Source organism: Stenella coeruleoalba (genome assembly GCF_951394435.1).
Source record: "Stenella coeruleoalba genome assembly, chromosome: 2".
NCBI classification, from domain to species: Eukaryota; Metazoa; Chordata; class Mammalia; order Artiodactyla; family Delphinidae; genus Stenella; species Stenella coeruleoalba.
Window position 1 is genome coordinate 26,057,827 of NC_137147.1, and position 22,909 is coordinate 26,080,735.

The 22,909-nt window shown below is 38.9% G+C and overlaps 1 protein-coding gene across 5 annotated transcripts in view; it reads right to left on the reverse strand.

Annotated features, from left to right (window-relative positions):
• Nucleotides 1-2,255: 2,255 nt before the first annotated feature.
• GPATCH2L (G-patch domain containing 2 like) overlaps nt 2,256-22,909 on the reverse strand; it is a 67,060-nt gene continuing 46,406 nt past the window's right edge. For 4 of the 5 annotated variants that reach the window (XM_079905945.1, XM_079905943.1, XM_079905941.1 and 1 more), the window contains one exon: nt 2,256-10,615. In XM_079905945.1, coding sequence (XP_079762071.1) covers nt 10,552-10,615 — 64 coding nt within the window. In that variant the 3' untranslated portion in view covers nt 2,256-10,551. Of the gene's footprint in view, nt 10,616-10,648; nt 11,406-22,909 lie in introns of those variants that run through there. The other variant, XM_079905944.1, reaches the window with a different exon arrangement.

The following is a 22,909-nucleotide window of genomic DNA, read 5'->3' on the forward strand; positions in this document are numbered from 1 at the left end:
GTTCTTCTAGTAAGTGTAAATGTAGAATGCTTACCCCATAAACTTTCAGTCCTTTCTTCTTCTCTAACTCAAAACATTTCAGACCATAAATTTTCCTCTAACTATCCCTTTAGCTGTATCTGAAGAGTGTTAATGCATAGGATTTTTATACAATTAGTTATAAGTATTTTCTTTTTTCTTTTTTCTTTTTTTTTGCGGTACGCGGGCCTCTCACTGTTATGGCCTCTCCCGCTGCGGAGCGCAGGCTCCGGACGCGCAGGCTCAGCGGCCATTGCTCACAGGACCAGCTGCTCCGCGGCATGTGGGATCTTCCCGGACCGGGGCACGAACCTGTGTCCCCTGCATCGGCAGGCAGACTCTCAACCACTGCGCCACCAGGGAAGCCCAGTTATAAGTATTTTCTAATACCCATTAGGATTTTTTCATTGATTCATTGGTTTAGATATGTTATTAAATTTCTAAATGCATTAGAAAATCACACCTCCCCCCCTTTTGGCTATTGTCTTTTAAATTTACTTTCGTTGTGATTAGAGTGTGATCTATGTGACTCTAATCTTTGGAATTTACTAAGGTTTGCTTTATGGCCTAAGAGTCAATTTTGATAAATGTTCAATCTGTGTTTGAAAATAATGTGTAATTCTTCATATTCTTGGGTGTGATTCCATTCATGTCCATTACACTAAGCGTATTTGTTATTTAAATATGCTATATTCATAACCATTTCTGTCCACTTGTTATATCAATTACTGAAAGAGTATATTTTAAACTTAGTTCTGCTTATGTATATTGAGGCTGTATTATTAAGATTAGTTGAGAATTAGTATATCCCCCTGACAAACTGAACCATTTATCAGTAATTGAACCAATGTTTATTATTTTGTAGAGATTATCCTTACTTCCTCTGATATGTGCCTCGTATATTTTTTCCATCCTTTTCCTTTTCAATCTTTCTTTAAAGTTTTAGATATGTCTCTTATAAAGAGCATATAGCTGGATTTTAAAAATCCAGTATTATAGGCTTTATCTTTCAACTGGAGTAATTCATTTACACTTTACTACTATATTTGAATCCTTTTACCATCTTATTGTATACTTTTTATTTTTCTTAACTTTCTAATTTATTTTCTTATCATTTTATCCATTATTAGTTTAAATGCTATATTCTTTATATTTATTATTTTAAAAGTTACTCCAAATATTTTAACAGATCTACTTACCTAAAGTCCCTAACAAATAAGACTCTTTACTCTCCTCTTGAAAAATTAAAGGGCAGTAGGACATGTTAACTCTCATCAACCCCTTTCAAAAGTATATGCTTTTGTTGCCTGGTGTTTTGAGGCCTCTCTTTGACTTCTTGAAATATATTTAAAACATGTGTAACATGTTTATATTCTGTGCTAATAAGTACAATATCTAAGTTATTTGTGAGTCTGATTCTCCTGTATGTTGTTTCCGATGACTTGCACTCATGGTACTCATTTCTTTCTTTGGTTTGTGGTTTTTAACTGTGAGCTACCCATATTCTTTGTGACTTTATCTGTGGGAATTCTTTGATACCTAGATTGAAGTTTCATTCCTCCAGAGAGAATGTGTTTGCTTCTGCCAGTCATCTGGGGTCACCACCTACCTGGGTCCATTGTAAATTAAATTCCCACTTGCAGTATTTTGGACCACACGAGTAGTATAAATTTGGGCCATAAACCTCTATAAGGGGCAACTTGTTAAAAATTTTTAGGTTAAAATAAAAGCTTTTCCTCCATCCAGGGCCAAGGTCAAGAAAGGCATGTTCCCTTGCTGTTATTTCTGCTTGGTGGGTTTATTTAGTATCTACCCTTACACTGTTAAGTGTAGCACTTTGAGGGTCCTCGCTCTGTGGGAGACCTCAGATCTCCCTGCCTTGAGCAGACCCTGCTTTACCTCCTGCACGCAGCATCACAGTCATCGTGACAGAGACTCAAGGAGACCAGCTCTCAGCAGATACCTTCAGGGTGAAAGCTGGCTTTCATCTTACTTGCCTCCCAAGTTTCGAGCTTTCACATCCCTTTTTGACCTCTACAGATTCTTTCATTTCTTTCCACTGCTTTGTGCATTTAGAAAGATGTTTTTTGACCCTCAATGATCAATGATAAAACTAAACCCAAAAGTAAAAGTATTCAGTAAGTTATCAGGATAAAAAATTAGCATATAAAAATCAACAGCCTTCACATATAAGAACAATAACAAAGTAGAAGACATAATGGCAGAGAAAACCCCATTTACTAGCAACAAAGATTAAATACTTAGGGATAAACTTAACAAGAAACACAAACCTATACAAAGAAAATTTTAAAACAGTCTTTAAAAGGCACAAAAATAGACTTGAACAGTAGAAATACATCCCCTGTTCTTGGATAGCATGACTCAACACTGTAAAGATGCCATTTTTCTCTAAGTTAGTTAATAAATGTAATACGATCTCAATAAAAATATCAACACACTTTTTTAAAATGGAGTTACGCCAGTTGACACTAAAGTTTATATAGAAAAACAAACATGTAAGAATAGCCAGAAAAACACTGAAAAAGAGAAATTATGAGGGAACTAGCTCTCCCAGACATTAAAACATACTGTGTTTAAGGAGTTCATCTCTCCCCAGTAGAAGCTAAACTTTCCAGATAACCTCATTCTCACTTCCTGCAGTTAGGATATAGGCACCTGACAATCAGATCCACCTATCCCAGATTTTAAATCAGAAACTAGTGATGTAAAGAAGCCAGAAACACACCGTCCCTTATGGTGAGGGTGGAGCCCCTACATAGAGTTCCAAAGGCAGCATGCAGTGATATGGAAAATCAAGTTCCGCTTTATTATTAGTGGGGAGAATGCCTGAGACTCCAATGAAGTTTTCTGATAAAGTAAGCTCCGACATGGCACCCAAGGTCAAAAAGAGGTGAGGAAATGGGTCTGTCTCTCCCCTAAACTCAAACTCAAATCCTACCAACAGCAGCAAGTAAAAACCTGAAGCAAGTACTACATGGCGGGTAGCCTTCTTATATGTAGAAGTGGGCCCAGGCCTCCTTACCAGCCCAACACCCTGGAAAGGAGAAAGCAGAAAAGGGACCACACTTCAGCCTGACTCTTCATGAAGAACAATTCCACCCACTAGTAAATAGGGGCTATCCATCATAGAAACTGACTAGTGTGGTTAGCAATTCTTCCTACTTCAGTGGGCTTGAAGGAGGAGCAAAGAGGAGTGAGGAAAGGAGCAGACACCTTGAGTTGGCTTTCCTAGTTTACGGTAATTATCAATGAATGGAAGTGCTTCACTCCCATCTGTGCTTTAAGCCAGCACATCAAGGCGGCATGGCAAAGGAACTCACTAGCACATGGGTATTGATGAAGTAATGGAGGGGAGGGCAGAGGCAGACATTCAGTCTGCATTGGACTGACCTACTGACCACTCTGCCTGAGAGGCTGAGAAAGCAGGAGAAAGATCAGGAGAGCAGGGTCAGAAGAGTCAGAATTCCAGAAAGGAAGCAGTTGTATGGTATCAAGACATAAAAATCAACCTAAGGACTAAATTTTGGCAACCAGAAGTCACTGGTGAACCGAGCAAGAACAATCTTAATAGCGGCGAGCGTAGCGGCCAGGTTCTAGCGTATCGGCTCTCAGCCTCGGCTGCATGTTGGCTGAATGTCTTTGCTTTAAAAAGATTGTCCCACTACCCCATTCTCCTGTGATTGGCTTGTGGTTCAGTCAAGAGAACTAGGGTTTTTAAAAATCTCCCCAGATGATCCTAGTGTGCAGCCAGGGTTAAAAACTACTGCTTCAGTGAATTGAGAATTAATAGACAAAGTACAGGGAAGAACAGTATTTAGTGCTAGTCAAGGGGTTCAAAGGGTTGAGGAAAGTCATTTTTGTTTGAAGGGGAGTCTTTGAATGTGTTTAAATGCAAAGCCATATGTGTCAGGAGTGAGAAGCTGTATTGAGCAAGGCATCTGATCAAGGGAGAGGACCTTGAGTGTAAGAAAAGGGATTTGTTAGGGGGAGGACAGGAATTTCCAAGACAAAGAGGTGAGGAAGGGTGTATGTGAAGGTGTGTAAGCGGAGTTTCCCCATCTAATGCTCTATTATCTGTTAGGGGAGAGGTGAGATTAGCTGCTGGGGTTGAGAGAAGGTGGGGACTGAAAGGGTTTAAAATGGCCAGTTTGCAATAGCTGCTAACAATAGGTGGGAGGTTGAGCAAGATAAATATTTAGAGCAATTCAAATTGTTGCCATGATTTTGGGGTAGCAGATTTTCATGGAGAAATACATGGCCCACTGGGAGGAGCAAGGTGTAGAGTCTATATGTAGTGAAACGGGTTGATTTAAGTCAGTCACCAAGGCTACTTATAAGTTCTCTGATATTTTCTTCCCTTTTTCAGTTAAACATTTGAATGAGGGATCTGCAAGGATCAGAACTCACTTCTAGCGAAAGAAAACATTATTTTCATAATTTACATCTTAAAATTTTTTATATTCCCACACCTTGATAATATCTAGTAACGCTAACATTTTTGGCCAGAGGTACTTTCAAATGGTTTTCAAGACGGAAAAGAAAAATTATGTGGTGCTTTAAAAGACTACAAAAATTGAAAGGAGAGCTAAGCAGTCTATACATGTGTATTAATCATGTTTTATATTTCCAATATATTATGATGTTTTGACATCTTAAAAAAACTTTCTGGATGGGGAAAGATGACCCGTCTCAGGGCTGGCCGGTTCTTAGAGCCGGCAAAGGACTCAGCCTGCAGCATGCTTTTGATGTGCAAACTAACCACGTCTGATGGAGCCACACCTCCTCCACCTGGCCTGCACACCCCAGGACACAGTCATCCCAGGGCCAGGCACCAGGCAACTGGAGCCCACACTGTAGCCCTAAGGCCCTGGAATTATTCACTAGCCATGCCTAAACTGTTCTCCCTGCCCTGCTTTGCCAAGAAAATCCTGATCATGGCTCTGGCCTAAACCTATCACTTGTTCCCGTCTTCTGCCTCCTGACCCAAGCTTGGTGTTTGTCCTGTGGCCCTGCATGGCAAACCGTGCCTCCTGTTTCTAGGGGAACTGTAACATTAGACTTTTCTTTCAATGGCACTGACCTTTCCGCGTCATCAGTCACCTTTATAAATAAAAATCCAGGCACGAAACATGAGCATCTGAGAAAATGATACTAGAGAACTCCTCCGTAGCCACACATATTCCAAGAGAAATTTGGTTCATAGGCTTTAGTAATAAAGTAGGGCCTAGGCCAATTCACACAAATAAAATCTAAAGAAAAAATGACCATACCACCACTTCAAAGCTTTAAGATTAGAGTACTGTCTTCTGAAACACTGAATCGTAAGTCAGACGATGAAAAAATACAACATGTTGTTACTACTGGTTCCCAACCCCTGCGGAATCACTAGTTGAAAATGTAAAACAAAGACAGTAAGGTGTGATTAAGTGGGATCACTGAAAATTGATTTTTACATGCTCTGAAGTACTGAGATTAATTCCCAGCAAAAGATTACCAATAATTCAACAGGTATTTATTACACAATAGCTATGTACTCAGGGTGTTTTTTTCTTCCAATTATTTTTTTCATTTTTGTGAGCCATACTTAAAGACTTCATCATTATGAAAATATATGACATTTTCCCATGAAACTAAGATGTAATGAACAGGTATCATAAAATCACAGATGGCAGTATCTTACACAAATGTTTTACTGTCGGTTATGAAAATCAATGATCACTCACAGACTAAAAATCCATTGTTATACTTTAATCCACTTTTAAAAGGTTGTTTCTATCCATCTAAAAATGGCCTCAATGGCATTTTTCTCCACATCATCCTTTCTCAATATTTCCAGGAGATCTTTCAGGAACTTGAGGGAAAAAGTATGGGAAATAAAGACATTTAACAGTTTCTGCAAAGAACCATATACAAAACATCTCCATACTTATGGAGTAAAGTATAAGAGCACCTCAGAGCTTGGGGGGGACACCAGTATATTAAAACACTTCTTTTTAACTGTGGCAAAGCCTGCGGTTCTTAAACATCATTGTGCATCGTTCTTAAACATCAAGTCCCCTGGAGGGCTGGTAAAAGACCCCTGGGCCTCACCCTCAGGGTTTCTGATTCAGCAGATCTGCGGTGGGCGGAGAATGTATGCATGCTGTTGATCTCGGGGCCCTAGCAGCCCTGCTCTAAGCATCTCCTTCTCTTCCCCTTGCCTTCCCAGTCTGAACCTTGCCAAGATTCCTTTCCTTGGTGAACATCTTCAGGATCTGCCCCATTCTTCAATACTGTGCTTGGAAAATTTTTTTTCCCCCACATTTGACAATTTTACCAAGTGCAGTGCAGGGCAGTGGCAGGAAAACAACTTCTTTTGGCCATAAGTTTGTTTTGCTGGGCTTGTTAAAAACCTTCTAATCCACACTCTTCGGCAAGATCACTCAATTTCCTTTGTTTCTTTTCCATGTTGCTATTTCCAGGCATTTGATGTTCATTTGTTTCGTGATCTTGATGTTCATCTGTTTCGTGATCTTAATGAAAGCATGTGTGGGCCACTTGTGTTTAGTGCTAATAGCAGAACCCACCAATTTCCTCACTTTTTTTCCTCTGTGCCAGTTTTCTCAAGGGGTAGGAACCCAACCTGATTGCTGTCACTATCAGTAACTACACTAACTGTCACAACTGGAGAGGGAGATAAGGAAATACTGACAAGTAAAATGGGCAGCTGAAACATTAGCAAAGGAAGCAGCTGACAGCAAGAGCAAAACGCTTCTGCCACCCCTCCCACCATCCCATGAACCATGATACAGCCTATAAGCTATGCCCCCAACTAGACTGTATCCACTGCTGCTAGAGAAAGCCACTCTGTTCTCATCCCAGCTCAGATAAGGTTCACCAAATATACAGAATGCTGAATACGGCTAATGCTGTATTTTTACACAGCTTAATCCCCAGGAAATACAAAAGCTTGTGGCTCAGAATCATGGTAGTGAAGCCAAAATAAAGCAAAGGCTTGAAATGAATCAGGCATCCCCAGGAGCCTTTTCCTAGAGCCGAAGTGGAGAACCCATCACACCAGCAATGACAGTGCCACCTAGCTCCTTCCTCACGTGACACTCTGAGACTCGTTCACCTCTAAATGACTCACTGCTATGATAACTCTGCTCCTGTACTTTTAGCATCAGAACTTGCTATGCTGTGATCTAGACTGCATTTCTGGTTCCAAAGTAGAGATATGTCAGATTCACCTATTTGGGATTCACAAGTAGTTTAAATTACCTCTCCTAGGTATTGAGCTTTACTTAGCAAAGGATGCCATAAGCATCACGGATTAAGCAGCTTTATTTCAGCTTTTGGTCATTTTGCTGCCAAAATGGCCTCATTTGCAGCCTGTTTCTATAGCCCAGCAAAACTTTGTCACCTGAAATTTCCAATTGCATTTGATTTCTAAAGAATTCAAGGCTAAATGAGGCCTATTTATCGAGAACACACCACTCAATAAAGATCATACTCTGCCCCTCCAAACTCGGCACCATGTAAACAGCTATTAATTAACTCTTCTGAACAGTTCTTACCAAAAAGCAACACAAGTTTTGATGCAAATGAAGTTGTTCCCTTTAAAATACTGCACCTGAAAAATAATCTCAAATTCCCTTAAACCCGTAAGCAAAACTATCCTTTATGAATGATGCTCATGCAAGTACATAATGTTTTCGCCCATTGTGAAAAATACCCAAGATTAGGATTTAGACAAGCAGACTGGACAGCAAGCTGGGATAAATCAGAATCCTGAAATTAGGAAGAACTGTGGAACTCTGCTTCGGTTATTACTTTTGAGCAGATCAAACACAAGTGAGCTCAATGATTATCCGCAAAAGAAGCCAAGCTATAATTTTTTTTCAACAGATTTCAAAACCCGATTTTGAAATTATACCTTTTGTTGAAAGGTAACAGATTTCTCTTAATTTATGACATTATACACTTTGCCATATAAAAAGGAAATTTAAAATTTAAGATTCAAAATACACTTGATACTAAGAGTATTCCTCTGGAATTGACTCATATAAAAAACAAGCAGAATAAGTCAGTAAATAATTCTGTAAGCATGCTCATGCAGCAGCTTAAAATAAGGAGCACAATTTACAATCCTGTATTGGAAGAATATTTGTGTGCTTAATGGCTATTCTCTTAGGCAATTAATTTTCTCTCCTAGTTATTACAGATATGGCATTTTGGGTTGCTCCCCATTGAAAGTATTCAAAATATGTAGGAAAGCTTGAACAAGAAAGATGATAAACGTTCTGTTTATCTGGCATACTGTTTCAAAAATATGAGTCTCAGAGTGACTCAGGTCTATCAATGACAACCCAAAGATTATAACCCAGGGCCAAGAAAGTCTGTAAGTCTGGGATTTTAGTCTTGACTTGATTATGAGATTTGGGGCAAGTCACTAAGACTGTTCTTGACTCTATAAAATGGTAGCAATCACCTACCTTTACATCATAGATGTTTAAAAGGTAAATAAAGTTGTACATATAAGTGATTTTTAATCACAGGTAGAAAGGAGAATTATTAGGCTACATGTCATGAAGAAAAAGATGCTACCCGAACTACAGAGGTCTTAACAGGCGATGATCACAGGACTGATCTCTGAATGAGCCATGGAGCTTAGTGCAAAGAAAATAAAATTATTATGTTCATGAATTTCTCCCTTAAATCCAACAAATTATGTTAGAAATGTGTGCCTCGGGACACTATTGGGACTAGGTAAGAATGCACATATTACAACAAAAAGATACCTTCATCACTAAAACAACTGAGTAGAACCACTTTATATTCAACAGACATTATGTTTTCTATTCTGCTACGGGTGCAGCCATAGGAAGGGAAGTACACTCGCGACTGCACAAGAATCTGGGTGGCTCCCAGGGATGCTGGGCTGGCTTTAGCACTACTCCTCATGCCGTAATCTCCACCCGCCCCTCCCTCCACCATATTCCTTGTTGTGGACAACTGCCATGTTCTCAGTCTTACATTAAGTACTATGTAAGCTTAGCTTCCAGTACCCCTTTCCCACCAGATTCACACCCACACCACTGACAAGGACATTCTGGCGCTACCACTGATAAGGACAACAATTTTTAAAGGAACACGACAGAGCGGCCCACCATTAAATTGTGTGTGAGAAAGGACAACTGCGCTTCAGGAAAAGAAAGGAGGCTCTGTCCTAGCAGGTGCAGGGGTGGGAGTTCCTCTAGAATGTCACAAGAGCGGCGGACACTTGAGAATGGCTTCTGTGTATCTCAGAGTAAAAGCATTCAATTTGTACAAAAAAGGGCCCTTCTGCCAACCAGGTCCCTCAATGAGAGACAATCTTGATAATACTTTTTTAGAAAGGGTGGCTTTTCTTCAGAAGCTCTACGCAGTCACTTATTCCTCATTTTGACAAAGGAGCATCCAACTTGAGGCATGGCTGTATATATAACTCTTCATGCAGCTGAGCCGTCATAAACATACCAAGTATAAAGGTATGTCAAAAAGACATTTTTCCTCCCCAAAGTATGGCCTCAAAAAGCCATTATTATAATAGAGTATGAATTTCTGCTACAGGTTATTGACCTATAATACTAACAATAAAAGTCTTGTTTAGTACATAAAGGCTTACACCGCAACATGAAGTATTAAGACACAATCCACTGTTTTAAGTTTGCTGTACACCTAAAGCACCTTCTTCATGACACCGATCTGTGTGTGTATATATATAGGTCCTCTTTCAGTAGAACACAGACTTTGGAGATGAGGCAAAGTACAACGCAGCTGCTGGCGATTCCAACAGGACATCTAGAAAAATGGAGTAAGCTTCCAAGGCCCATGCTGCTGGTAGTCTTTTCTGAGGCTCCAAATTGAGTACTTGGTGGATTTATCTTATTGGCACTCTGCTTGAATCAAGACCAGGATCAAAGGCAAGCCTTATCTCCTGCAAACAATTCCACACACAGATCTTAAATCTGTGTTTAACTTTGTCTGGAACTGGCTGCAAATTTGGAACTTCCTCAAATGGTATTAAAAGCTCTACACAAAAAATATGCAAAAGCAGTTACTAGTTCTTCAAGAAAAAAGACATACCTGCAAAACAGCAACAGCTCTGTAAACAGAGCTGTAGGTAACTGCTGGGACAGCAATAGCAATGTAACAAATAGAGCATAGGATGACCTTTTTTAAAAAAATTGCTGTCCTAATATTTTACAATTAAAAAAAAAAGATTTTCACAATATGATTTTCTAAGAGAAAGAGTCCACTTCTTTGAAGAGGAGTCAGTCCTGGTGGCGAAAGGACTGGGAACGTCAATTAAGATATGCAAGACAATATAATACAAAGTCTAATATTTGTTTCAGCAACATCTAGTCGGCTCTTGGTGGGTGAAATTCTGCTGTCTAGCCGTATCCAGGGCTCTTTTCTTGTGGCATTTTAAAAAATGTAGCTGCAGTTGAGTCAGTGGTTTTCTCTGCAGCAGAGGTCCTGACCAACCACTCAGAGTTCGGAGATTTGGGGGCCTGTGATGCTGGTATGGTTGGCTCCACTGCATCCATGTGAACTGGTAAGGGTGTTACAATAAAAGTAAGGAGGAAAAAAGTCAAAAGGAGACAAATTAGAATGAGAGAGATGTCAACACAAAACTTTCTTAATTCTTATACTTTATGTCCTATTAAACCAAGTGGCCACATAAAGTTTCTTTTTTTTTTTAAACCAAAAAATAAAGGCAAGATTTAAGTAAGGTAAGTATTGTATTTCTCCACCTCAGAAAATGGGTTTAACTGAACAAATGAATAAATTCAGTAGTACAAATTCATAATGTAGTAATAATCACTTATTAAGCATTTATGTGCCAGGCACTGTACTGTGTAAACAACGTATACTTATAATCTTATTTCTTAATGCAAACTCTTAGAAGTAGGTATCGTCATCTCCATTTCCTGGATCAGAAAACTAAGGCATAGAGAAAGCGGATAATTTGTTCAGGGACACAACTGGGCTGGTTAAGTAGCAAGACTCAAACTCATATACTGGACTCCAAGCCCTCTGCTCTTTCTACAACATCCTATGCCTCCAATATGACGGTGTCACCAATAAATACTGAATAATAAGGCAAATGGTAGAAAAATCACACACCAAGCCCATGGTTTTTCAACAAGCACATTAAGACATTCTGGACGGGATAATCATTGCTTGTGCAGGGCTGTCCTATTTTTTTTAGGACACTTACCATTCTGGACCCTGTCCCTGAATGCCAAAAGCATTCCCCAGTCATTGTGACAACGAAACACTGTCCTCACATCTCCAAATGCCCCCTGAGCAGAGCAGTACAAACCACCATCATACCCCCACTGTTGAAAACAAATATAGACACTAAAATAGAGCAAAATGTTAAAAAGTTTCGCTTTTATCCTGTTACAATAATTCCATTCCTAGGAATATAACCTAGAAAAGTAATTTTCAAATTATGTGTCACAAAATCAATGTAGTGGGTCATGACCAATACTTTTTTTTTCTTAATGAAAAAGATTAGATTATATCATAGTGCACCCAAGGGTTTATTTCAGATTTACAGGTACACCCAACATTCAAACATAAATTTCAGAAAGAAAAAAAAAAAAAAACCTTGAAAGCTATTAACTCCATGGCACATATACAAGAGTTTTTAGAGGGTAGTGGATTTCAAACATTTTGGAAACTCAACCATAGCAGCAAGAAATACATCTGACATCACCACCCAAATCTCTCTCTCTCTCTCTCTATTTCTCACACACATGTGCTCATTCACTCCTATTTAAGTGAAAATAAATTTCATAAAACTATAACTACCATTATTAGATGCTCACCAATCATGGTGAAAAAACTGTCCTAGATTCTTGGCTTGTTACCTTTTTGAGGAGTCCTATCCAAAGAAGAGGAATTAGACTATGGAAACTGTACAATCTGCTTCTCTGGATACATTTCCTTCAGAAAATGAGAACTTTCTTTGTGATCTCATGGACACAGCAGTTACAGAGAAACCCTGCTCCTTAGAAATTGCAAGGGCCCCTTCTCCAAGAACTGGGTCTTGGTGCTCCAGCCGGGTGTCAGGCCTGAGCCTCTGAGGTGGGAGAGCTGAGATCAGGACAATGGTCCACCAGAGACCTCCCGGCCACTTGTAATATCAATCGGTGAGAGCTCTCCCAGAGATCTCCGTCTCAACTCTAAGAACCAGCTCCACTCAACGACCAGCAAGCTCCAGTGCTGGATACCCCATGCCAAACAACTAGCAAGACAGGAACACAACCCCACCCATTAGCAGTGAGGCTGCCTAAAATCATAATAAGGTCACAAACACACGACCAGACATGGTCCTGCCCACCAGAAAGACAAGATCCAGCCTCATCCATCAGAACACAGGCACCAGTCCCCTCCAGCAGGAAGCCTACACATCCCACGGAGCCAACATTACCCACTGGCGGCAGACACCAAAAACAATGGAAAATACAAACCTGCAGACTGTGAAGAGAAGACCCAAAAAACTCAGTAAGTTAAGCAAAATGAGAAGACAGAGAAATACACAGCAGATGAAGAAGCAAGGTAAAACCCACCAGACCAAACAAATGAAGAGGAAATAGGCAGTCTACCTCAAAAAGAATTCAGAGTAATGACAGTAAAGATGATAGAAAATCCTGGAAACAGAATGGAGAAAATAAAAGAAATGTTTAACGAGAACCTAGAAGAACTAAAGAGCAAACAAACAATGATAAACAACACAATAAATGAAATTAAAAATTCTCTAGAAGAAATCAATAGCAGAATAACTGAGGCCAAAGAACAGATAGTGACCTGGAAGATAAAATAGTGGAAATAACTACCACAGAGGAGAATAAAGAAAAAAGAATGAAAAGAATTGAGGACAGTCTCAGAGACCTCTGGGACAACATTAAATGCACCAACATTTGAATTATAGGGGGTCCCAGAAGAAGAGAAAAAGAAAGGGAGAAAATACTTGAAAAGATTATAGTTGAAAACTTCTCTAATATGGGAAAGGAAATAGTCAATCAAGTCCAGGAAGTGCAGAGAGTCCCATACAGGATAAATCCAAGGAGAAACATGCCAAGACACATATAAATCAAACTATCAAAAATTAAATACAAAGAAAAAATATTAAAAGCAGCAAGGGAAAAGCAACAAATAACATATAAGGGAATCCCCATAAGGTTAACAGCTGATCATTCAGCAGAAACTCTGCAAGGCAGAAGGGTGTGGTAGGACATATTTAAAGTGATGAAAGGGAAAAAACCTACAACCAAGATTACTCTACCCAGAAAGGATCTCATTCAGATTCAATGGAGAAATTAAAACCTTTACAGACATGCAGAAGCTAAGAGAATTCAGCACCACCAAACCAGCTCTACAACAAATGCTAAAGGAACTTCTCTAGGCAGGAAACACAAGAGAATGGAAAAACTTACAATAACAAACCCAAAACAATTCAGAAAATGGTAACAGGAACATACATATCGATAATTACTTTAAATGTAAATGGATTAAATGTTCCAACTAAAAGACAAAGACTTGCTGAATGGATACAAAAACAAGACCCATATATACGCTGTCTACAAGAAACCCACTTCAGACCTAGGGACACATACAGACTGAAAATGAGAGGATGGAAAAAGATGTTCCATGCAAATGGAAATCAAAAGAAAGCTAGGGGGCTTCCCTGGTGGCGCAGGGGCTGAGAGTCCGCCTGTCGATGCAGGGGACACAGGTTCGTGCCCCGGTCTGAGAAGATCCCACATGCCGCGGAGTGGCTGAGCCCGTGAGCCATGGCCGCTGAGCCTATGTGTCCGGAGCCTGTGCTCCACAGCGGGAGAGGCCACAACAGTGAGAGGCCTGTGTACCGCAAAAAAAAAAAAACAAAACAAAAACCAAAAAAACAAACAAAAAAAAGAAAGCTAGAGTAGCAATTCTCATATCAGACAAACTAGAGTTTAAAATAAAGACTATTACAAGAGACAAAGAAGAACACTACATAATGATCAAGGAATCAATCCAAGAAGAAGATATAAAAATTGTAAATATTTACGCACCCAACATAGGAGCACCTCAATACATAAGGCAAATGCTAACAGCCATAAAAGGGGAAAGCAACAGTAACACAATCACAGTAGGGGACTTTAACACCCCACTTTCATGAATGGGCAGATCATCCAAAATGAAAATAAATAATTTAAACACAAGCTATAAATGACACATTAAACAAGATGGACTTAATTGATATTTATAGGACATTCCATCCAAAAACAGAATACACTTTCTTCTCAAGTGCTCATGGAACATTCTCCAGGATAGATCATATCTTGGGTCACAAATCAAGCCTTGGTAAATTTAAGAAAACTGAAATCGTATCAAGTATCTTTTCTGACCACAATGCTATGAGACTAGATATCAATTACAGGAAAAAAACTTTAAAAATGCAAACACAAGGAGGTTAAACAATACGCTACTAAATAACCAAGAGATGACTAAAGAAATCAAAGAGGAAATCAAAAAAACTTAGAAACAAATAACAATGAAAACACGACAACCCAAAACCTATGGGATGCAGCAAAAGCAGTTCTAAGAGAGAAGTTTATAGCAATACAATCCTACATCAAGAAACAAGAAACATCTCAAATAAACAACCTAACCTTACACCTAAAGCAAATAGAGAAAGAAGAACAAAAAAACCCCAAAGTTAGCAGAAGGAAAGAAATCATAAAGATCAGTTCAGAAATAAATGAAAAAGAAATGAAGGAAACGATAGCAAAGATCAATAAAACTAAAAGCTGGTTCTTTGAGAAGACAAAATTAATAAACCATTAGCCAGATTCATGAAGAAAAAAAGGGAAAAGACTCAAATCAACAGAATTAGAAATGAAAAAGGAGAAGTAACAACTGACACTGCAGAAATACAAAAGATCATGAGAGATTACTGCAAGCAACTCTATGACAAAAAAATGGACAACCTGGAAGAAATGGACAAATTCTTAGAAAAGCACAATTTCCAAGGCTGAACCAGGAAGAAATAGAAACTATAAACAGACCAATCACAAGCACTGAAATTGAAACTGTGATTAAAAATCTTCCAACAAAAAAAGTCCCAGGACCAGATGGCTTCACAGGCGAATTCTATCAAACATTTAGAGAATAGCTAACACCTATCCTTCTCAAACTCTTCCAAAATATAGCAGAGGGAGGAACACTCCCAAACTCATTCTACGAGGCCACCATCACCTTGAGACCAAAACCAGACAAAGATGTCACAAAAAAAGAAAACTACAGGCCGCTAACACTGATGAACATATATGTAAAAATCCTCAACAAAATACTGGCAAACAGAATCCAACAACACATTAAAAGGATCATACACCATGATCAAGTGGTGTTTATCCCAGGAATGCAAGGATTCTTCAATATACGCAAATCAATCAATGTGATAAACCATATTAACAAGGTGAAGGATAAAAACTATATGATCATCTCAATAGATGCAGAAAAAGCTTTTGACAAAATTCAACACCAATTTATGATAAAAACCCTGCAGAAAGTAGGCATAGAGGGAACTTACCTCAACATAATGAAGGGCATATATGACAAACCCACAGCCAACATCGTTTTTAATGGTGAAAAACTGAAACCATTTCCACAAGATCAGGAACAAGACAAGGTTGCCCACTCTCACCACTATTATTCAACATAGTTTTGGAAGTTTTAGCCCTAGCAATCAGAGAAGAAAAAGAAATAAAAGGAATTCAAATCGGAAAAGAAAAAGTAAAACTGTCACTGCTTGCAGATGACATGATACTACACATAGAGAATCCTAAAGATGCTACCAGAAAACTACTAGAGCCAATCAATGAATTTGGTAAAGTAGCAGGATACAAAATTAATGCACAGAAATCTCTTGCATTCCTATACACTAATTATGAAAAATCTGAAAAAGAAATTAAGGAAACACTCCCATTTACCACTGCAACAAAAAGAATAAAATACCTAGGAATAAACCTACCTAAGGAGGCAAAAGACCTGTATGCAGATAACTGTAAGACACTGATGAAAGAAATTAAAGATGATACAAACAGATGGTGAGATATACCATGTTCTTGGATTGGAAGAATTAACACTGTGAAAATGACAACACGACCCAAAGCAATCTACAGATTCAATGCAATTCCTATCAAACTACCAATGGCATTTTTCACAGAACTAGAACAAGAGTTTTTACAGTTTGTATGGAAAGACAAAAGACCCCTAATAGCCAAAACAATCTTGAGAACGAAAAACGGAGCTGGAGGAATCAGGCTCCCTGACTGGAGACTATATTACAAAGCTACAGTAATCAAGACAGTATGGTACTGGCACAAAAACAGAAATATAGATCAATGGGACAGGATAGAAAGCCCAGAGATAAACCCACACACATAGGGTAACCTTATCTTTGACAAAGGAGGCAAGAATATACAAGGGAGAAAAGACAGCCTCTTCAATAAGTGGTGCTGGGAAAACTGGACGGCTACATGTAAAAGAATGAAATTAGAACACTTCCTAACACCATACACAAAAGTAAAACAAAAATGGATTAAAGACCTAAATGTAAGGCCAGAAACTGTCAAACTCTTAGAGGAAAACATAGGCAGAACACTATGACATAAATCACAGCAAGATCCTTCTTGACCCACCTCCTACAATAATGGAAATAAAATCAAAAATAAACAAATGGGACCTAATGCAACTTAAAAATCTTTGCACAGCCAAGGAAACCATAAAGAAGACAAAAAGACAACCCTCAGAATGGGAGAAGATATTTGCAAATGAAGCAACTGACAAAGGATTAATCTCCTAAATATACAAGCAGCTCATGCAGCTCAATATCAAAAAAAACCACAAACAATCCAAAAATGGGCAGTAGACCAAAACAGACATTTCTCCAAAGAAGATATACAGATTGCCAACAAACACATGAAAGGATGCTCAAGATCACTAATCATTAGAGAAATGTAAATCAAAACTACAATGAGGTATCATCTCACACCAGTCACAATGGCCATCATCAAAAAGTCTTCAAATAATAAATGTTGGAGAGGGTGTCAAGAAAAGGGAACCCTCTTTCACTGTTGGTCGGAATGTAAATTGATACAGCCACTATGGAGAACAGTATGGAGGTTAAAAAACTAAAAATAGAACTACCATACGACACAGCAATCCCACTACTGGGCATATACCCGGAGAAAACCATAATTCAAAAGGAGTCAGGGGCTTCCCTGGCGGCACAGTGGTTGAGAGTCCGCCTGCCGATGCAGGGGACGCGGGTTTGTGCCCCGGTCCGGGAGGATCCCGCATGCCATGGAGCGGCTGGGCCTGTGAGCCATGGTCGCTGAGCCTGCACGTCCGGAGCCTGTGCTCCGCAACGGGAGAGGCCACAACAGTGAGAGGCCTGCGTACCGCAAAAAAAAAAAAAGAGTCATGTACCACAATGTTCATTGCAGCACTATTTACAATAGCCAGGACATGGAAGCAACCTAAGTGTCCATTGACAGATGCATGGATAAAGAAGATGTGGCACATATATACAATGGAATATTACTCAGCCATAAAAAGAAACGAAATTGAGTTATTTGTAGTGAAGGCGGATGGACCTAGAGTCTGCAGACTCTAAGTCAGAAAGAGAAAAACAAATACCGTATGCTAACACATATATATGGAATCTAAAAAAAAGAAAAAAAAAGGTTCTGAAGAACCTAGGGGCAGGACAGGAATAAAGACGCAGACGTAGAGAATGGACTTGAAGACATGGGGAAGGGGAAGGGGAAGCTGGGACGAAGTGAGAGAGTGGCACGGACACATATACACCACCAAAAGTAAAATAGATAGCTAGTGGGAAGCAGCTGCATAGCACAGGGAGATCAGCTTGGTGCTTTGTGACCACCTAGAGGGGTGGGATAGGGAGGGTAGGAAGGAGATGCAAGAGGGAGGGGATATATGGATATATGGATACGTATAGCTAGCTGATTCACTTTGTGATACAGCAGAAACTAACACACCACTGTAAAGCAATTATACTCCAATAAAGATGTTAAAAAAACCAAACCAAAACAAAAAAAATCTGTCCTAGAAAAACTTTGTTTTGCTACATATTTTTATTATGGTAAAATATATATAAAATGTACCATTCTAATAATTTCTAAGCATACTGTTCAGTAGCATTTAGTATATTCACATTGTTGCACAACCATTACCACCATCCATGTCCAGAACTTTCTCATCATCCCAAATGGAAACTGTCTACCCATTAAACAATAACTCCACATTCTCTTCCTCCTGCAGCCCCCGGCAACCAGCATTCTAGTCTCTGTTTCTACAAATTGGATTGTTTTAGGTACCTCTTATAAGTGGAATCATACAGTATTCATCCTTTTGTGTTTGGCTTATTTCACTTAACATGTTGCCTTCATCCATGTTGTAACATTCATAATTTCATTCTTATAATGAAGGCTTTCAGACTGAGTAATAACCTACTGAATGTATATACCACATTTTATTTATCCATTCATCCAGTGATGAACATTTGGGTTGTTTCTACTTTTTGGCTACTGTCAATAATGCTGCTATGAACATGGGTGTACAAATATCTATTTGAATCTTTGCTTTCAATTCTTTTGGGTATACATCCAGAAGCAGAACTACCATGGATCACATGGTAGTTTTATGTTTAAATTTTTGAGGAACTACCGTATCTTTTTCCACAGTGGCTGCATTATTTTACATTCCCACCAGCAATGCACAAGGTTTCCAATTTCTCCACATCCTTCAAACAACAACTTTTTTTCTTTTTTTTTGATATAGCTATCCTAAGAACTGTGAAATGGCCAAGAGAAACTTTTGCATATGTTCACCTGAAGAATGGTGCAGTACTTTTCACAATAGCGTAAAACAGCATAAGAATATGACTGAAATGTTCATCAAGAACAGTTAATTGTATTATATCTGTCAACTGATAAAATGGAATACCATACATATGGCAGTAAGAAAATGAATGGATTCTGGTAGGATAAGACCTGAACGAATCTCAAGAACATAAATGGGTGAAACTTGTAACTTATAAAATACAACATTCCATTACACAAGGTTCAAAAACATGCAAAACTAGACAATATACTGCTTAGAGATACATATGTCTGTAAAAACTAGTTGAAAAAAACAAAGAATGACAAATGATTAACCAAAAATATATATCAGGATAATGGTTACCTCTGAGGAGAGTGGGAAGAAAAATTTAAAGGTGATGTTCCTTTTCTTAAAGTGGATGGTGGGTATATGGATAGTTGCTGTATTGGTTTTCTTTATATCTTATACATTTTCTATAAATGTTCTTTTGTGGCCATTCAATATTTATTTTAAAAAACATTTTTAACTTTAGAAAACATTTAAACTTAATTAAAAGGCACAGTAGGCAATAAGAGTCTGCCCTATGACTCCTGAGACAGGGCCAACCTGAAATGGAACTACTACTGAATCCAATCACAGGATTAGAATAATATTGAGAATAACTGTTTCATCTTTAATATTCTATTCATTTATTCATACAACAAATATCTAGAGACTGCTCTATGTGTGGAGCATTATTTTTTAGATGCAGTGGGGTACAGCAGTGAGCAAGACAGGTAAAAATTCCTGCCCTTGTGAATGCATCGCTAGCATTGCTGGCCTGGTATTTGAAATCTTATGTAACTAATTAACAGGTTAACTGTTGGGTACCCTTCTAAGGACACATATCCTATCCCAGGGTGAAGAAGGTCAGAAATGGCTCTTGGATGGCCAAAACAGTCAGGGCTCGTGGGAATTCCCTGCCGGTCCAGTGGTTAGGACTCCGCGCCTCCACTGCAGAGGGCACGGATTCAATCCCTGGTCAGGGAAGTAAGATCCCGCCAAAAAAAAAAAAAAAAAAGTCAGGGCTCTTAACAGAATATCTTATTATCCCAATTCTCCTTCACCTACAGCCATGTGTTTACTTTTTTTTTTTTTTAATTTTTTAAATTTTTTTGCGGTATGCGGGCCTCTCACTGCTGCGGCCCCTCCCGCCGCAGAGCACAAGCTCCGGACGCGCAGGCTCAGCGGCCATGGCTCACGGGCCCAGCCGCCCCGCGGCATGTGGGATCCTCTCGGACCGGGGCACGAACCCGCGTTCTCCACATCGGCAGGCAGACTCTCAACCACTGCGCCACCAGGGAAGCCCCATGTGTTTACTTTATGAAGGAATGGGATTTGCCCACCCAAAGCTCTGATTTGCCATTCTAATGAAGAAAATCATCTCAAGGAAAAGAACTCATATTTTCATCTGAGTTCCTTATGTTTCTTATAACTACTTAAGTCTCTCAAATTTTAGAGAAAATAACCCTTTTTTCTCTTCCAGTTACAATCTTTAAGAAAATATATGACAGCTGGTACACTTCAGCATGAGGGAGACATTGGTGGGCATTCCCTGTTCTGCTGTATCGACCTGAAAAGCAGGTTAACACAGTTACTCACTAGGATCCAGGGGTGGATCTGTACACCAGGCACCTGCATGTTATAAAGCCATAGAGGGAAGGGGAGTGAGATAAAATGAAGAAAATAGAGGTGCTACACTTTCAAGATGGATCTACCTAATGACCCTATGAAAAGGTCCTTTTCCCTGGCCTTTGTTAATATTAGTACGAAAAAGACAGGAAGGCATGTTATTCCCTTTTGCTCTTCACCTTTCTAGCCTTATTAATATCTTTAAATGCAGCCAACTTAAAACTTTCCACTAGTGGGGGAGGGGAAAAGGAAAAAGATTTGTGGCTGCATGTTTAAGAAAGAAGCTGAATTCATCACAGTGACAGGAGAGAGTGTTGGCAGAGATCTGAGCTATTTATTCTTTTAGGAAAATCCTATAAAGAATGACACAAGGAAGCCTCTATCTGCAGTCTTGTTCATCACACTGGTGAGGAGTCCGATAACAGATGTATGCAGGAGCATGATTTAATGGCAGGAGCTGGCCCCTGATGTGTATTAATACAGCGGCAAAGCGGAACGCACCTCTCTTCATCACTCATTTCTATAAAAGAGGTGGAATCCGAGATGGCCCGACGTTAGGCAGAGCAAGCCCATTTGTTCTACTGACTGATGGCGTGGGCTTGGGCTATGTCCTTCACCTCCATGGGGCACTCAGGTTGTGGATAGAAAACAAAAAAAATGTTCAGTGAAGCAGGCCTGAGTCAACAAGTGAGAGGAGTTGGGCTCAGTAGGGGAAATGCTGAATGCTCAAGTCTTGTTTAATACCTCCCAGTACATTTCCTGATTTGAATATGGAATAAGGATTATAAACTTCTCAACAGCTCTTCTCTTATAAACAACTAAAAGCTAAAAATAGAGCTAGATATTAAGGGGGAAAAAAAGAACAAAAAGATAAAGACTGTGTTTTATTGCTTCCAATTCCACAGACTGGATGAGGATCTGGGTTTTGACATGGAGTCATGGTTTGGAACCAATTCTGTCGTATACAAGACCAAACACCTGCAGTGTTTAAGAGGGCAGCTCAAGAGTCATAGGGAAATTGGTCTGATCTTGGCTCTACAATTTATTAACCATATAACCTCAGTGAGTGATTTAACCTCTCTAAGCCTTAATTTTCCCATGTGTAAACTGGGAATAAAAACAGCATCTGCCTTATAAAGTTGTTGCAAAGGTTAAGTGAAATAATTCATGTAAAATGTTCAGCTCAGAGCACAGCCATGTGAAAATCCCTAAGAAAAACTTACTACAATCATCAGACCCATGGTTAAGAATGTTCAGTATGAACCACTGCCAAGCAACCATTCCAAACAGAAGCTCAAACAGGTCAATTTCAGAGTATGTTGAAACTTACTAAGTAAAGTTAGAGAAATAAGAGTTCCTATCTGTCTGAGGTCTACTCTTTACTCAGGCATCAATTACTCTGATCTATATAATATATAGTATTTTCTGAAGAAAATAAAATAATTTATGATATGCTCAATTCCCTCAAAGTGAATTCACCATCATCAAGAAAATAACCATAGGTATTTCTGATAGGTCCTACAAGCAGATATGCCCTTTTTAACCAGAGCAATTCACCCCAAAATGTATTGAAATACACAAAGTATTATTTCCTATGATTAATAATTACATTTAATTATCTTCTCTTAACTTCAAAGAAAAATATCTATAGACATCCAGTATTCTTGCTGATATAAATACGTAATTATTCCCCTTTTTTCATTTAAGGATAACATACCTGTATGTATGTAAATGTGCAGCTCAGTGAATCTTTACATGTATACACACTCATGTAATCCCCACCTAGTTCTTGATATAAAGTATTTCCAGCATCCCAGAAGACTTTTTTATGTCCTCCTCTGGTCACTACCTCCCACTGAAGATAACCATTATTTTGGTTTCTATGAACCAGTTTTGCCTAGAAAACCTTAAGTTTTAACTTGAAAACTTAATTAGAAATTTCTTGAACGGTAGAATATTAGCACTCTATTAGACATTAAAACAGTGATAATGTATTGTGCTGTATACCAAACATGAAAGTAAATAAATCCATATGGCTCCTTCGCTATTGACTAAACTGCCACCCTACCAGGATTTTCATTACCACACACCTAATTTCCTGTCTGTGCTAAAGCAAAAGTACAGATGACTAAAGACTGTTGATAGTGGAATATAGGGATTCAAACTCAAGAAAGCTGTAAGACACAGTGGAAAAGCACAGACTTCAGGGTCAGAGATGAAAAGGTATATAAAACATATAATTCAGTGCCTGACACACAGTAGGTGGTCA